This window comes from Stegodyphus dumicola, chromosome X1 (genome assembly GCF_044657685.1).
Source record: "Stegodyphus dumicola isolate Sdum_Otavi_A_Nest chromosome X1, ASM4465768v1".
NCBI classification, from domain to species: domain Eukaryota; kingdom Metazoa; phylum Arthropoda; class Arachnida; order Araneae; family Eresidae; genus Stegodyphus; species Stegodyphus dumicola.
Window position 1 is genome coordinate 128,048,706 of NC_140780.1, and position 18,883 is coordinate 128,067,588.

Here is an 18,883-nt window from a genome sequence, read left to right on the forward strand (position 1 = left end):
GTTTATAAGTTCAAATGCTATATTTACAAATCAAAGTTATTTATGAAGTAAAACGTTATAAAATCTGGTAAATCATTTGTGTGTGCAAATTTTTAAATCAAAATCTCTTACATCTCTGCTGTCTTTTAAATTACATCCCATTATTTATTTAAATTCAATTTATTAATGTGTTTGTACTAATATTTCAAAGTTCTTTGAAATGCTTTGCGTCCTGAAAATGCCAAGTATTTCCATACAAAAAATAAACGGGCATGCAAAATTTTTAATAAACAGTATTATATGATTAATTGTTCATTTAATAGTTGATTTAGTTGCCTTTAACTTATTTAATGTATAAATTTTCTAGACAGAAATCCTCTGTCTAATTTTTATTATCTTTTCTCAGACGAAACTTTTCAAAGAGGAATGAATTAAAGTCTTGATTGTGCATAACACATTTTTGAAGCTAAATATATTCTAAGAAGTACAAAAAATGTAAACAAGATTTTGTCCCCCCTCCAAATAAGTCATTTAAACTAATCCAACCGTTCAGGAAAACGATCAATGCGAACATAAAAATCTACCCTTTTTTTATATATACTTTAATAAAAGGAAATGTGTTCCTTCTTTATATATATAAAAAAATGAACGCGTTTTCCTTTCTAATCTTTTGAAAATCGCCAACGCTTAAAAAAAGGATAAACTAGGCCAAGGTAATAACCCGCCTTTAATAAATAAAAAAATAAAAAAATAAATAAAAATAATAAAATAAAAAAAAAGATTCACTACAACACGTAGGCAGTTCGTGTACGTAGAATCCGTTCTTTCCGATTGGGCAAAGAACAAGGAGGTTAGAACCTCCTTGGTAAAGAACATAGACGTTCTTTGGATTGGTTTCGAATGACAGATCCGACAACTCAATGCGCTTCCGTGGTTAATGTTGGCGCGAATAGCTGAAGCGCCTAATCGCACCGCTGGTGCGAATAGCATCGGTCAAAATAGCATTCCGTCGGTGTTGGTCCTGGGAGCCAACTCTGAGGCATTGTATACCTGAAGCGCTCATAGAAGCAATATAAAGAAAGACAGCCGGAACAAAGCATGCATAACGTATGATAATCGGGATAATAATTTAGAACTTAGAACGCTGTAATTAAAAGTGTTTACCTCCAAACTGTGGTAAACATACAGTGGCTCCCAAAAGCGTTCGTTCACTTATGATTTTCATTGAAATAGGGCACCATCCATTAATTAAAAGTAATGTTTCTGAATGAGATTTTAATAATAAGATCTATAATCTATTTGTAACAAAGTTATATGAAATATTTTTAAAATATAGCGAAACTTTATTTTTAAGAAATTAATAATCATGAAATGACAAACAGTTGATCTTACAAAAGTCTTCGTACACTTAAAAGACATCTTGACATATTAGTAAATATTTTCATTTTTCGTTAAATTAATATTTAGTAGGATATCCTTTATCATCCACAATAGCTTTTAAGCGTCTGGGAATAGATTTTACTAGTTTTTATGTAATTTCTGTATCAATGTTCATCCATTCTTCCATCATGACTGTTTTGAGTTCGCTTTTCGTTTTGATGTCGTGTTTTCGTACTGTAACCCCCAGTTCTTTCCAAATGTTATCTATGGGGTTTAAATCTGGCGACTGAGGTGGTGTTTTCAAAACCTGTGGACAATTACAGAGACATCACAGGTGAACGGTGAGAGCCGTATGCTTAAGATCGTTATCAGGATTAAAAATAAAGTTGTTTCCAATATCCAAATTTTGAGCTGATAATTTTAAATTGCCTCTTAAAATGTTTAAATAAAGAGAATGATTCATTATGCCATCAATAAATACCAAATTACCTAATCCTGATGCTGCCATGCACTTCCACACAAGAACACCTCCACCGCCATGTTTAACTGTTCCAACTAAGTTCTTAGAATTAAGTTCTTCATTTTTTCTTCTCCATGCAGGTATTCGACCATCAGAACCAAAAACGTTAAATTTGCTTTCGTTAACAAATAGGACATTATTCCAGTACAATTTGGGTGTATTTATCATTGATTTTGCGAATGAAAGCCTAAGCTTTCTATTTTTCTCACTAACACATTTTTTACAGGCAGAACGCCCATGTAATCCAGCTTCTCTGAGAACTCGTCGAACATTTTCAGGTGAAATTGAAGTAGAAAATTTTGCATTAAATTCTGCAAAAACATTTACAGCATTCAAACGTGAGTTTTTCATAAATTTTCTAATAATAAATCGCTCATCACGTTTAGTTAACTTTTTGGTCGACATTTTCTTACCTTGTTTTCAATCCGATTTTCTTCTTTAAAGCGTTTTATTGCATACTGCATTCTAGAATAGGATAAATTAACTAATTTAGCGATACTTCAAATTGATTTACCATTACTATGGTGAAAAATTATCAACTTTCGAATGCTGTTTGTGATTTCTTTACGACTGCGACCCAATTTTCAATAATAAATAGAATATTATGAAGTAAACAATACTGTTGGAAAACTGCTAAGATTGTCCCTCTGCTAAAGCCCAACAAGCCTGCGACTGCTCCTGAGAGTTACCGACCCATCAGTTTGCTAAGCTCAATTAGCAAAATCGTGGAAGCAGTTATTCTCCATAGACTAAACATCTTCCTGGATGAGCAGAAGATCCTCATACCCTATCAGTTTGGGTTCAGGCGTAAGCACTCGACAACGCATCAACTCTACAGAGTTGATGAGTTAATAAGCAGTGAGATGCAACAACATCGTGTCACTGGGGGACTTTTCTTAGATGTCTCCAAGGCGTTCGATAGAGTATTGCTGGATGCCCTCATATACAAATTACACAACTTGGGACTCCCAGGCTACATCACAAACATAATTAAATCCTACCTAACCGGTAGACACTTTGTCGTTCATGTTTCTGGTTCATTATCCACAAACCGGCCTATACGGGCTGGTGTTCCACAGGGATCCCTTCTGGGCCCTACCCTATTCAATATTTACGTGAACGACATCCCCACTACACACAACACAACACTAGCCATGTATGCAGACGACGCAGCGATCCTTACGCAAAGTGCATTTGTTAGTTCAGCAATACAACAGCTACAACACCACATCCACTCGCTAGAGACTTGGCTGACCAAATGGAAAGTCAAAGTGAATGTCGACAAGACACATGCCATACTGTTTACTATTAAGAAGAATTTCCCGACTCACCTGCAAATGTATGGTGTGGACATTCCCTGGGTCAAGCAGGTCCCTTATCTTGGGGTGATCCTCAGTAAATCTCTTACATGGAACCCACACGTTACACATATTCTCAGGAAGTTTCGAGCTAGTAAAGCTTCACTCTTCCCCTTAATTGCTCGAAACAGTGTTCTATCTATTGATAATAAGTTGCTCATTTACAAAACCATGTTGCGTCCAATTCTTAGTTATGCATGCCCCGTCTGGGCATACTCGTGCAAAAGTTTGAGAAGGCAGTTACAAGTTGCCCAAAACGGGGTATTGCGTATGATATGTAATGTCCCCTGGTACATTCGGAATAGGCAAATTCGTAAAGAGTTAAGAATAGAGGATCTTTGTGATTTTTATTGCCGCCTATCTAGGGCATTTTATGATAAACAGGAACTTCTGGACAATCCTGTGGTTGTTAACTATTGTTATGATACTAGGGACCCCAATTTCAGAAAACACCCAAGGGCGATCCTAAATGTTAGTAATATGTAATTTTGTATATGTGTTATGCAAATTGTTGCTCAGATTCTTTATTGTATATTGTTCTTTTTTCCTCCTGATTGCATATTGTTTTTACTAGTGGCACTAAGGCGTCGCACTTCGTATTTTGTTTCTCTTGTGTGTACATGTATTCTTCTGTGAAATAGTTGTTAAAAAAATAGTTAATTATAATGGATTAGTAATTAGGTACTTAAGGAAAAAAATATGTATTTAACTATTAGCAATTATGTATTTAAACTCTTACTCATTTAATTATTTAGCACATTCTGTTATATTTCTCATAATTCGAAACTTTCATCATGTTATTCGATGAGGGGTAGGGCTATGGCGCCCAGGCACCCTGGTGGTTAAGCACCGCAGTTCAATGTATGTATGAAGTAAACAATAAAAAATTAAAGCAAAGGATTTTTTAAATGCCACCACAATGCAAAAATAAAAAAAAAAGCGGCAAACGATAATTCTGATTTCGATTTTATCCGAAAATATTTCAGTGTACGAAGACTTTTATGAGATACAATGTTTCTCATTTTTTGATTATCAATTTCTTAAAAATAAAGTTTCGCTATATTTTAAAACTATTTCTTGTAAGTTTGTTACGAATAGATTATAGATCTTATTATTAAAATCTCATTCAGAGAGTTTACTTTTAATTAATGGATAGAGCCCTATTTCAATGAAAATCATAAGTGTACGAGCACTCTTGGGAACCACTGTTTCAATCTCTCAATGTTAAAGCATTGCATCTTTTGAACACCAAGGGAGGCGCGTGAAGCTGCCTCAAGCAATTGAATGGGAGAAATTGGGCATTTCTCGCCTCTTCTACCCTCTTCAGCGGTGTTTCAGCGGCTGAATGGAATTCACATGTGATTCTGTATACTCTTAATTTAAGGATTGTAAATACTCATTACTATGATACGTTATTCTAATTTACGACCGTGCACTGTTAGATTAAGCAAATGTTTGTTTAGCGATGATATTTCGCCAGTTTCAAAAACATTTATTTCCCAGCAATGTTTTTCAAACTCTACGAAATTAAAATGTAACTCATACTTCAGAGGTAGATATAAATATATTATATTAGTTATTTAATATGTTTAAAGGTTTTATATAAATATATTAATTAGTATATCGTTATTTTATTTTACTGTGGTGCAAGAATTATACATTTTGGTCTGCATACAATCTTTAATTATAGTTGCTGAGAAAATACAACCATCTATTTGTCGTGCAATTCACACTTCTGGTGTGTTGTCAGCAAAAGACTATTACAAAATTTTGGGAGTGTCGAGAAATGCAAGTTCTAAAGAAATTAAAAAAGCATTTTATGAAGTAAGTATGTTTTAAAAGATTTTTTTCCTTTTCAAAATTAAACATTTGAAAATTACACAAGATCTTACATGCTTATTAGAATTAAAGCATCGATATCTGTGCTATAAAGTGCGTAAATTATTGTAACTAAAATCTTTGCAGAATATTGTTTTGTTTTGGGCCAGATAGATGGAAATGTTTTTTCAGTGAAGAGCTGTATTTTAATTAGGCTTCATGTTGATAGTTTAATGTATGTAAAATGTTTCGTAAATTGATAAATGAAAATAAATTACCAATTGAAAGATGACTGGTGTCAAACATTTAAACTATTATTATAAATTAATAACATTACATGTTATTGTAAAATGATACAATATTCATCTTTCTTTGAGAGTCAGTTATAATCAGTGCAGCTACTACACATTTTGGTGTGTGTGGGAATCGATAGTTACCAAATGCTACCCTGTAGCTACATACATTTTAAAAATTTTGCCACTTAGGAATTCTGCCGTTCAGTGCAGCTGCTGCCTCTGGAGCGGGCCTTGGTTATTATAGATATAAAATTTTGTTTATTTGCACAAGTAGCTTTACAATTTGGCCTTTTCTCTTTGCAATGGATAAGATCACTAAACACTGATAATAAATCTTGTATCAATTCTTGATGACTGAACGGTGTGGCTAGTTAACGTTTTAAAGGTTTTTATTCTGAGCATTGTGAATGCAGACTAGTTTTCGTTCAAAAGCCCTTCATGAAGATGCCCATTCTTTAGTTAATAGACTTTTGCTTTTGTTTAACTTAGCCTTGCAGATTAATGTTAGTGAATCTGTGTGTTGAAATTTTAACCTGAAGCAATGGTTACACCTCAAAATTATCGTTAGAAACAACTATTGGCTGATCTTTAGAATATGGTAACTGGTAGTTTGGCGACATTTTGGAGGCGATAAAGGTTACTACCTGGGACTTTGGTAATAATGTGAGCAGTACTCAGTTCTGATTACACATTATTTTGTGTGAGGGAAATGAGAGATCATGGGATATGTCATGTGATATTAATGGACGAATTACGGTTCTTTAATAAATCGGGAAAAAAATCTGGAAATTTTGTATTTGGCTTTATTCTGTGTTGTGTGAAACAGTGTTCGTCAATTTTTGGATCCCATGGCCCTAACTAAAGTGAATTCGAAATGGGTATTTAGTGAGATTGAAAGGGGTAGTAATAAGTGTTTCTTTAAGGTTGTGCGAGATAGAAGTAAAGATGTTTTATTAAGTTATTTATTTTACCTGGTACCTTGCTGTGAACTATAAGTATGATTTTAAAGATCCTGAAACAGAAATAAGAAAAGTTTATCGGACACGTAATCAAGATTCTGAAGAAGATTAGGTAAGTTAGTATTTTTAATTATTTGAGGATATTATTTTTATGCATTGTTTTAAATGTAAGGTGGAATTAAAGTAATTTGGTATTATTGGGAAAATTGTTATTAGCAGTGATTTAGTTTAAAGTAATTAGGATTGTAAGCTAATTTTTATTAATTTAATGTATGTGCTTATTTATATTTTAAGTAGTGTTTTTGAATTTAATTATATTTTAATTAAATGATAGTTATTTTGTGAATTTTATGTTTGTAGGAATTTGGTATACGTTTTAGTTGAAGTAAACGTGCATGGAAATAATTTAAATATTTGACACTAAGTATCTGTAATGCTTGCAGTATGAATTCGTTGGTGACGTTTATAATATAATAGATGATTTAGAGGTAAAAGTTTTTGGATATTTTATTTATTTTATATGTGGAAATGTTCATATTTGGAAAGGGTATATACTTTTTCGCGATCAGGTAATTTCATATATGTTCTTTTTACCGGGTTTAAAGATTCAGAAAATTGTCATGTATTTTCGTGAAATTTTTCTAATTTATGAGAAAAAAGCAATGTACATGGATATAGTGAAGAGTGTGCGCAATGCCATTTTTGTGTAATTCTGGGATGTTTTTTTAAGTAAAAATAAGTCGACGTGTACATGGTTTATGTATATGTGTTATTTTGAAAAACGCGTAAGGAGTATGTTATTGTGCACTTTTTCCCAATTTTGCAGTGAATATTTGTCATGATTAGGCAGTTTTGTTAGATAAAATTTCTAGCATGAGTGTAATTCGGCTAGTAGATTGTTGGAAGAAGTGTTCAGTAGATAAAAAGAAAAGAAACATGTCTTTACTTCGCGAAGACAAAATGGCGGCGGGGGGAAAAAATAGAGGGTTGCTGTAGGAGAGTTGGTCGCCAAATTTTCGCCAAAAAATTGCCAAGTTACCATAATGTAAAGATCAACCCAATTATTTAGTATTTTCTTTAAAAGGGTTGTTTATTTGAAAGGTAATGTGGGAAATTTAGCTGGAATTATGAAACTGCACAAAACTATAATCAGAAGACAATAAATGCTTTTTTACTGTGATTATAGGCAAATTAGGTTGCTTGCAGGACTGGCGGTAGACTTTGCTGCTTGATGTAAACTCTGCGACTTTAAAATTCTGCCACCTGTTTTCTCCCTAAATTTTAAAAATTTAGCTGCTCCTAAATTCTGTGGGGAAAGTGAAAAATGCTGCACTGCTTGGCACAATCACCAACTTGACATGCTCTCGCGTCATGTCTTCTGGAGAGGTTGTAACTCCAGAAAACAAGATGCAAGAGTGTCGACATTTAAAATTGCAAAAAACTAAAATAAATAATAAAAAAAAAAATTGGAAACAAAATTAAAAAACTCAAAATCCTTGCAAAAAACATAATAATTTGAAAAACTGAAAATCGTTTGAAAAACATAGCAAGTTTCAAAAACTTAAATTCGTTACAAAACACTGAAAATTAAAGTACTTGGCTCTATTCTTATAAGAGCCGTAACATCACCAAATGTGGCAATATGTATTTTGCGTTGGTTTTTGGCACGATTGCATGTTTTATCGCAACCCTTCTGACATTGAATACACGTTTGGTGGATTCGTTTAATTGCTCCTTGGTTTGTGTGGTGCGTGTTTTGAAATGGCCTATGTTGCAATGAGAGACGTGGTTGCAAGAGGGAATGGGAGATTATTTTTAGTGGCCGTGCATGATAAAAGTAAGGAAAAGCTCATACAGTGTATTAAAGAGTGGATTGAGCCTTATACAACTATTTTTTCGGATGGCTGGAAAATCTTACAAGGATTTAGGAAAAGAAGGTTTTGAACATTTATTTTGTCTGGCTGTCGTATAAATATGATAGTGATTATGTGGCGGCATGAAATTGGTATTTCTGCTGTTCGAAAAGGCATTGATTTATGGTAAGTGCATTTTATTTTATTCTTGTTCTTATTTTGTAGAATGTTATGCTCATTGTTTTTTTAGTATGAATTTCTGTCGTTATTGTTGTTTTTTTGAATTGTTTGAAATTTATTTTAGTTTATTTTGTTGATTAGTGTGTAGTGCCTAGATTGTGCAATTCGTCAATGCTTTTTAAAGTTGAAACAGAACGGTGTGTACATGGTGTTCTTTGAAATTTATTGTTGTTATGTTAATTTATTAAAGCGAGGTGTGTGTAGTTCATAGATTCTTTCGCTGCCTAGATTGTGCAATTCCTAGATGTTTTTTTAAGTTAAAACATATCGCTGTGTGCATAAATTCGTGTCAAATATTTTTGGTTATAAACTTTACGTTTTTGCTACCTAAATTTTTTGTTTTTGTCTCGGATTTTTAGCTTAAATTGTGTGTTCAAAATGTGGCATTTGCGAAAACCGCGTTTTTGGACACATCTTAGACTTAAAGTTCAAATTATAGACAAAAATTTTAGATTGTAATATGGCACTGTGGAGTTTGGCGACTTGAGGGAGCATATAAGAGTAGTTCCAAGTACTTTCACTTACTTTAATGTAAAAAATGACTGTATTCCATAAAGCCTACCCTCCATTAATTTTATTATTAAGATGAATATGGCCTGGGTATATCAACGTCTAAAACAGCATCATTTTTGGAATCGTGAAAAAACATCACTTCATCAGGCACAACATCACTTCGTCAGGCATTTTATTACGTATAAAGAGGTGGGATAAATTCTTACAATGTCGGCAAGAAAACTTCGGTTGGAGTAGACTGAAGGGTACTCCTTGTATTATTGCATAGTTGTTTCATTTTTATGGCCAAGTCAAGGGAGTGCGCAATGCCACATTTGTGCAATTCTCTGATATTATTTTAAGTGAAAATAGGTGCATGTGTGTACATGGATAAAGTCAAGGGAGTGCGCAATGCCTTAGTTTTTACAATTCTGTGATTTTTTTTTTAAAGTGAAAATAGGTCAATGTGTAGATGGACACCGAGTTTGTGCAATTCTTTTGACTTGTTATTTTATCTTTGTGTAGCCTCGATTTTTGGCATTAAAATCGCCGCTAATAAAGTCAATAAAAATAAGAAGTAATAAAAATAAGAAGTCAAAGAATTGTGCAAACTTTGTATCCGTGTACAGCCAAAAATCACCAATTTTCGCCAAGGGGTACTCGTAAATATACTTTTACCAAAAATTCTAATTAAATCTTTCTTAATGGAGTGGTCATGTCTTCTTTTGCACATAAATTCATATGGATATGAATCGAGCATTTTTTTTCAGTTTTATTCATAGAATTTACAAGAAGTCATTTGATTCCTGTCCACACATCCTCAATGGTATTGTAATGTCTTAAGCTATTTTATCGACCCTCACGAAGTTCTCAGAAAAGGAATGACCACCTCGAAATTTCCCACGGACAGAGTATTTCTTAGCGAATTCTAGGAAAGAGGAAGTGACCAGCAATCACAAAACAATCTCAGCTTTTTGTTCCTCTTTTAGTTGTTTGAAAGGAGACATTGTTCAGTTCCCTTTCATCAGTTTATAGGTTCAGTGTCTCAGACCACCCGGTTTGAGACCCCCAGTTGGAATCAAAAAGTTCCCACGGACTTTTTCCCAGGCTGTCTTCATCATATCCAGTTGTTAAAGTGCTCTCGCCAATCAAGAGACGCTTCTAAAAATTACGGACAAATAAGGATCCTGGAAGTTTTTCTGACACGCCCAGGACAACTTGAAAAAAATCATGGAACGCAGTTCCTGAGAAAGAAAAAAGTGAGAGTTAGTTGCAGTAAGTAGAGAGAGAAACATTCTCTCGGGTTTTTTCCAGCTCGGCCACGAGCAAATTTTTGCTTCGCTCTGCATAGAGCGATACTAATATCTCTGCATGAGATACAGCGAGGTAGCCGGGTTCGCCTCTACCTTACGAAGAGCATCCTGCTCGGACACAGCTCAGTCCGGCAACCACCGGCTGATTTGATTTGTTCAAGACAGCCTCATCTTGAGCCTATCCTCATCTTGAACTATTTCTAAACAAGAACTTTTATCTAAACAGGAACTTATCACCCTGTTGTGAGATCAATATTTTATAAGTTTATTTATTTATTTATTTATTTTTTGCATATAGCCTAGAAAAAACAGAAATAAACCAGTTACGTTACCACTTGTCTTTTGAATTCGTCACAGTATTAGTATGCGCGTCTATTACCAGGTACATGTATGTCAAACTGTGGTTTAACTCTAAATGCTGAAATCCCTCATCTTCCTGACATTTATAGGCAGACATGGTGCCAGGCAACACCCATTCAATAATTACATCAAGCAAGCAGGCACTTGTTCAATTTAGAACCACTCTAAAAATGTCTGTGCATATCTCTTTCAATTCCTCCAAACACCCATTTCCTTTCATGCGTCTGCCTCTTCCATACTTCATCTTCCCAAACTTACTTTCACCAACCTTAACAGTCTTATACACTCCATCAGACTTGCAACTATCTCTTACCATAACATGAATATATATTTCTTTACAGAAATTATACCAGTCGATTACCATGTAATTAGAAGCATTCAGATCTTCGATTGCATATTTCAGAGAGCACCTTCCAAACTACTTTCACATCACTAACAAAACTGTGCACATATTCATATTGCTGAAATTAAACCAAGATCCTTTCCTTACACTCCTATACACATAATGCCTTTCCTCTTTTTCTTACTAGACGGATTTCTACAAAACCATTCAAAACCATCATTTATTGCCTTTTTACTCTTCCTTTCTCTCAGTTTCATGCTTTTCCCACATTTCGGACATGCATATGATGATTCAATCAATCCTTTCATACACCATTCTAACAGAGCTTTTTTCCTAGAGCAAGCAACATGGCATGTACCTTTCAGAATACTCAGCATACAATGATATTTCGTCAGTTTCAAAACATGCATTTACGTATAAAGAGGCATTCAGCAATACTAATATCACTGAAGGCCATTGTGAGTATCTGTAAAAATTTATGAAAAAAAAAAAAAAAAAAAAAAAAAAAAAAAAAAAACTGAAAGCTTTTATATTTTACTTTATGCCCAAAGGGGCATTTTTAAAATATTTTTTGCGTTACTTATATTTATTAAATATCATGTTCTTTGCACTTAAGCCATAAAATTCAGTTCAACAGCAATATGGCGAAATAATTTTAGAACAGGGTTGCCACATTACCTAGAAAACCCGGAAAATTCAAGGAATTTGAAAATTGACCAAAAATTCAGGAAAAAGTTGGGGAATATAAAAGTTTTAGTAAAAATCTTGAAAAGCCGGGGAATTTCATACGACGATACCCTCAAAAAGCGAGTTTTGCGTTGACGTTGGAATCAATCACTTTCTTGGCGAATTAAGCTGCGTTCAGACAGCGGCATAAAGAGCATAGAGGCATACTCATAAGGGCATAAAATACGGAAGTTTAGTTCACACCTGCGAGACGGGGGTCTAATCTGTGACCAATGAGAGAAGGTAAATTTGCACATGTGTGGATGTGGCTACACCTCTCGCACGCTGTTTACTAGCTCGATTGATTTCCCGCGCTTGCTGTGCTTGTTTTCGTTATTTTGTGTCATGGCCTTTTTTAGCTCACCACAAAATTTTACTGGTTCAACAGAATGTTCTTTTATCTGCCCTTCTTATAAGCCAAGACGCAACGGAAGAAGGTAAAAAAGAAAAAGAACAAAATGGTCTATAGATATTTTTTTGAGAGACCAATACTTGGTTGGCACATATTTCTGTGCAAAGCAGTATGGAATATTTCTGCATTGTACTATAGTACTCTCTATACTATAAACATGCACATGCATATTTATATATATAAAACCTTCTTCAAATTTGATATATAATTTCTCTTACGAGAAATATATTCTAATTATGCCCAATTTTAAAAAAAATCTTGAGGATAAGTGGACAGATAGCCTGTATTGTGACTATTCTTAAATAAGTGAAAATATCTTTGGTACTTATGTATTAATGCAACCAGGCCAAAATTCGCATAAATCGCCAAATTTGGCAACCCTACTTATGGCAACCCTACGTGTTATACGTAGTTTTTCATAAAGAAATTATTTTTCTTACTGGTTATATTGAATGACCTGAAATACTTTAACTATGGGTATTTGGGATCTGCCTGCGAGTGAAAAAGATGCTGTTGTATTGTTGCAGGGATATGGAATTATACCGAACGAACGTACTTGTAAAAATTCTCATAAAATGAAACTGTATTTTGGAAAGCAAATCTTCTGGAAATGTAATGTCGAAGAGTGCAATCAACATTTGGGTGTGAGAACCGGAAATTAGTTTGAAGGTAGCTGAATTTCATTTGTGACAGCGGTGCGCTTCATTTATTGTTGATGTAAAGAGTTAACCTCAATTAAATTTTGTGCAGAAGAGATGGGAATTGCTAACAAAACTGTTATAGATTAGAATAATTACATGCGGGAGATATGTGCCCTTGAAATGGATGAAAAAGAAAGAAAGCAAATAGGTGGCGAAGGACTTATTGTGAAAATAGACGAAAGTTTATTTGTAAAAGGAAAAAATAACACTGAGCGTGTACTACCACAGCAATGGGTTTTCGGCGGAATTTGCCGAGAAAAGAAAGAGACTTTTTTGGTTACTGTACCTAACAGAAGCACCGTTACCCTCATGGAAAAAATTTGCGAAAATATCAAGGAAGGAAGCATCATTTATTCGGATTGCTGGAAAGGATACAATACAAGTGAGTTGGAAAATGCTGGTTTTCTGCATGGAACTGTTAATCACAAATATAACTTTGTGGATCCCAACACGGGTGTTCACACACAACATGTAGAGCGCAGGTGGGGCTCAGCCAAATGGCGCAACAAAAAACAGAGAGGAACAGCCCATCATCATCTTGGCTCATACCTTATCGAATTTATATGGCGCCAAGCTCAAGCTGTTAATGGCGAAGACGGTTTTCAATCAGTGCTAAAAGCAATAGCCAAAAAATTTCCGCCGAAAAAATAATTCTGCAACTTATTCAAATTCGAAACCGGAAGGATTTAATTGCTATTTTATATTTTAAAACAAAATAATATAAAAACTGTATTAAAAGTTATCTGTAATTAATAAATGTACATTTTCTTTCTATTCATACTTTTTTACTCAAACTTGCAAATCGCGCCAACCTGGTTGCGATAATACGTAAGTACCATATCTTTTCTTTCTTTTTTTTTTAAAGTAATATTTTTACTGTAAAAAAAAAGCAGCAGATTCTTGATATTGATTTGATGTTTTAGTAAAATTAATTCATAAAGTTTGTTTGGAAAAAAAAAAAAAAAAAAAAGAACAGCAATTGAAGCAAATAGCAATACAATATTTCCAGCTTTTTCAATAAATTTATTCTTAAATACAAAAATAATTAAACAGGAAGAAAATTATACTTATAATTTATAAAAAATAATAAACAGAAAGAAAATTATACTTATAATTTATACAAAAATAATAAACAGAAAGAAAGTAATACAGTCAAAAGTCTTTAATCCAGACTCGTCGGGACTTCGGTGATTCCGGGTTATCGATTTTTCCAGATTATAGATCATCAGTTTAAATCTGGTAAGATGCCATGCAGAAATTATAAAATTAAAAATATGAAACCGTAATTTATGAAATAAAGAACAATTATGATCTAAAAGGTATCAAAATTTACAAAAAAAAAAAAAAAAAAAAAAAACTTAATATTTATTTGTTTACTTTATTAAACGTTTCTTTCAACGCGCGCATGCGTAAAGCGTACATTACGCATAGTCGAAATTAAAAAATTGCAACCAGAAAACTATTTGATGTGTATTCGCGATATTTATAATGAATTTGATTTAAATCATATCAGAGTACATCGAGATGAAATACTACATTTAGTAATGAATTATAAGCCGAATAAAGTAAAAACATCTGCCCTGAAGATAAGGATAGTGCTCACAGACCAACTTCCAGTTCATTGCGCGCCACAATGTCCCCCTCGCCCCACAGAAAAGCGTGAAATTGATAAACAGATTTCGGAATGGTTAGAGATATGCCTTTATCAATTTTTTGCAGCAATTCCACTTTTTGTTTGATGGAAATCGAAACATGCTTTCGCTTTGTAGATCCTTTGCATCGGATCCTCCAGCATCGGAAATTCTATTTGACATAATCGAAAGTTCAAGCTTACTTTTATGAAATTGCTCTAACAGTCTGCAAAAAATAATAAGCCGGATCCAATTCGAAGATTAAGGAAGAACACAATCTGCAACATTAGCTGAAATAGATAATTACATAATTTTAGCTTAGCTTATACCTTTTGTTATACATTAAACTCGCATGCGTAAACGTGTTAGGCGCATGCATACATGCATATGCCCATGCGTAAATGCATATGCGCTTGCGTGAACACATTACGCGTTGACGCATGCGCAGAAAGTGTGTAGCTTTGAGGTCCGGATTATAGATTATTCCGGATTATGGGTGTCTGGATTGACGACTTTTGACTGTAATAATAATAATTTTCACAGAAAAAATAACATTTTTGCAAGCATTTTTTAAAGAATTTTCATAATAAAATGAAAAATAAGGGATGGGATCAATCATATGCAGCAGGGTTGTCCAACTGGCGGCCTGCCAAATTATTTTTACGGCCCGCCATTACATTTTACTATGAATAAATTTATGTTATTAAATTATTATTATTAATAAAATTATTTTACTATGTGAAAATTTAAATCTAATTTGAATTTAAAGTAGGTACTCTTTAGTTTGCATAACTTCACTTAACCTGGCTGAATACAGCAGCAATCCGTCTGATGATGGTTGGCTCAACTTTGGCACCAAATTTAATATTTTTGTGGTTGGTTGTTGTTTATCTATGATTGGCGCACGTGATGCGCACACTAACCTGCGCTATTTGGTTGATTCCTGCAATCATGCGAGTGCAGTCTTGTCTAGAATTTGTTGAGGGGTAACTGTGTTATAATATTATTAACTTAATTTCATATGTATTTATTAATTAAAATAATTATTGAATATTAGTGCTACTAATAAAAGAAAAATAGACCTCGAAAATCGAGAATTTCAAGATTACTAGAAGATAGATTATTTATTTATTCTGAAAAAAAAAAAAAAAAAAAGGTAAACCACAGTATTTGGCATGTTTACAAATCATAGCTGTGTGTAAAGAATATAACTTGAAGCACCATTATCTTTACATGCATGAAAAAAAGTATCATTCGTACACGCGAGACATAAAAATACCACTAGTGAAAAAAATGAAAAAGCAGCTGGATCATCAAACGATTTATTTTAATCAAGAACCAAAATTTCAAGAAGCACCTGTAGCTGCATCATTTGAAGTTTGTTTAGAAATAGTAATGGCAAAGAAGCCATTTTTGGATGGAGAATTCATTAAAAAATGTGCCATAAAAATGGCTCAAGCATTTAATGACAATGAAATGGTAAGAAAATTTCAAACAGTATCACTTTCTCACCAGACTGTAAGCTGACGTGTAAATGAGATTAGCATGCAAGTCACTAATAAATTAGGAAACCTAATCAATAGTTGCTGCAATTTTTCGGTAGCATTGGATAAAAGCACAGACATTTCCGATACAAATCAAATGCTTATCTTTATAAGATCTGTAAATGAAAACTATAATTATTCAGAAGAACTTTTAAAATTAAAATTATTACATGAAATAAAGAAAGCTGAAGATATTTACAAACAATTAAAATGTTCAGTAGAGTAGTATGGCAGATTTGACAAGTGCACTGCTGTTGTAACCGACGGTGCTAGAGCTATGACGGGCAAAAATATTGGCTCGCGGGACTTATGCAAAAAGAAGGAATAACATGTCGTATGTTACACTCGCATGCGTTATTAATAAAATTATAACATATAATATAATTAATAACATTAATAAAATTAATAAAATAACATTAATAAAATTATAACATATATAAATAATATACTGTATTATCTAACAGGAGGCATTATGTGGTTTATCCCTACAACTAAAAGGCATAATGGACAAGGTTTGCAAAATTACTAATTTAATTCGCGGCGGAAATCGTTCTCTTACACGCCGAAAATGTAAAACATTTTTGGATGAATTGAAAACTGAGTATGGAGATCTGCTTTTACATAGTAACGTTCGTTGGTTAAGTGCTGGAAAGTGCTTGAGGCGATTCTTTACACTTCGAAAAGAAGTTTATTTTTTTCTCACAGAAATTGCCGTCGATGAAAATTTGACGGCAAATTTAGTTGATAAAAATTTTATTTATTCACTTGCTTTCCTAATGGTTATTACAAATTATTTAAATATTTTGAATAAATCTTTGCAAGGACAAGGTCAAAATGTGTGTTGCCTTTATAAATATTGTTACGAATTTGGTATTTAAAAAGCTAATGTTAGTTCAATTATAAATTAAATGGTTTTATTTCTCGCGCAGTGCAGCGCGTGACGAATATTAAAAGAAAGCTAAGCCGGAAAAATTAAAAATACAAGAGCGCGTGCGTTAAATAAATAAATATCTCTTTTTGATTTCGAGAAAGTGCTGGAAAATTCTAGCGCGTGATTTTAAAATCTTATAAAAGGAGGAAAACATCTCAGTTTGTAGTAGTTGTTTAGTTTGTTGTTTAAAAAACTACTGTTGTTGATTGTAGCGAATTCGCGGATTAGCGTTCTTTAGCTGTTTTGAATTACGTTCTATTGGACATTTGAGTAGTTAAAAGATAACTACTGTGAGATATTGTAATACTGCATGATAATTTGAGAAAATTTAAGCATTTTTGTTGTGATAATAATAAATTTTTGTTCATTTTTCATCGGACTTGTGCATTCATTTCATAATGAACCCGTACGCACGCAACAATATGTTACTGGATTCAGAAACAAATTAAAATTGTTAAGGTTTAATTTGGAGCAAAATAATTTATTTCATTTTGAATCTTGCAAAGAGATCTATGGAGAAATGAAGGAATGTAATATAGAAGCGAATTTAAAAATATTTCTACCAAAATTGGATATGCTAATTACAGATTTCAATGAAAGATTTTCTCAATTTGATGATCTTAAACCATCTAGTGATTAATTTTGTGATCCAATTAATATTGATATCAACTCCGTTGATCTTAAATATCAAATAGAATTATGCGATCTGCAGGCTGATGCATTTTTTACATCTCGTGGAGTAACTGGAATAGAAATATTACAATTTTTAGATAAAGAGAAATGCCAAAATTGAGAGATTTTGGACTTCAAATTGTATTAATGTTCAGAAGTACATATATCTGTGAAGCGTGCATACTCCGATATGAAATATATAAAGTCAAAATATAGAAATAGTTTGAAAGATTCCACTCTTGAAGATATAATTAGATTTGCCACGACAAATATTGATGTGGACATAAAAGATATTGTTGCTAAACAATTATGGCCACAATGTTCTCATTAATATATTCCGAATATGTTAGTTTTCTTTTTAGTATAAATAAAATATTTTTTAATTAACATAAACTGACTTTTCATTTATCAACCATCTTGGCCCCCGAAATGTTTAGTGAAGTAAATATGGCTCGCGGGCTATGATAAGTTGGACAGCGCTGATCTACAGGATCATACACTGCATACACGATCCTAAGCTTCACTTTCGCTTTACGAGTTTCATCCATATTTTTCAATTTATTGTGAAAACGTATTAAAAAATGCATGTCATCATCGTAGATTTCTTGCGAGATCAACTCATTATTTCGTTCTGATACGATTACAACTCATTCGGATACGATGTGCCCCATATTAAAAAAAAATGTCGCCTTTGATGTAACAGCGAAATCGTCTGCAGAAAGCCGCTTCGTTTTCGCTTTGCTCTGATAGGTCCGACGCTTATCCCAAACTCGGCATAAAGTTGAAACCTTGGAACTGTTGAAAGTATTCGTGGTTCATTTTTGTTTACTGTTACAACTTCACTAAATCGAGATGAGCAGATGAATAAAACAGAATTAAAGTTCTTACCTTAATAAAGTGTAATTCAAGCTGCCAATGTAAGGAACACGATCATTATATTAGCAAACACAAAAAACAAATTTATTAGGTATTAGAAGAAAAAAATATCTAGCGATGATTACAAGCATTGTTTACTGTCCATTGCATAACGCGAGAAGTGAGTCATACAAGGAGAGAATGTTTCTCCTTCTTTTTTGGATCAAGTCCAATCGCAGTTAGCGAGGGTGAGGGGGAAATTAACGTCGGAGTGTACAGCTTCATCGCTGTCGTTATGAATTGCTCCACAATCTCCCACTCGATGAGCTGTTCTGTCCGAAGTAAGGCCGATTCCTTTTAATAAAAATTCCAGCTGTTGTCTGGGCAAAGGTTTCGTGAACATGTCTGCATACATCATTTTACTGTTGCAGTGTATTAATTTAACAATCCCTTGATTTTGTAGATCACATACGTAGTGATATTTCACATCGATGTGTTTG

General features: G+C 33.3%; 1 protein-coding gene across 1 annotated transcript in view; it reads left to right on the top strand.

Annotated features, from left to right (window-relative positions):
- The first annotated feature begins 4,519 nt into the window (after window positions 1–4,519).
- LOC118204523 (dnaJ homolog l(2)tid, mitochondrial-like) overlaps window positions 4,520–18,883 on the top strand; it is a 93,886-nt gene continuing 79,522 nt past the window's right edge. The window contains exons 1-2 of the mRNA XM_085808513.1: window positions 4,520–4,789; window positions 4,928–5,061. Of these exons, the coding sequence (XP_085664639.1) occupies window positions 4,642–4,789; window positions 4,928–5,061 (282 nt within the window). The 5' untranslated portion in view covers window positions 4,520–4,641. The remainder of the gene's footprint in view (window positions 4,790–4,927; window positions 5,062–18,883) is intronic.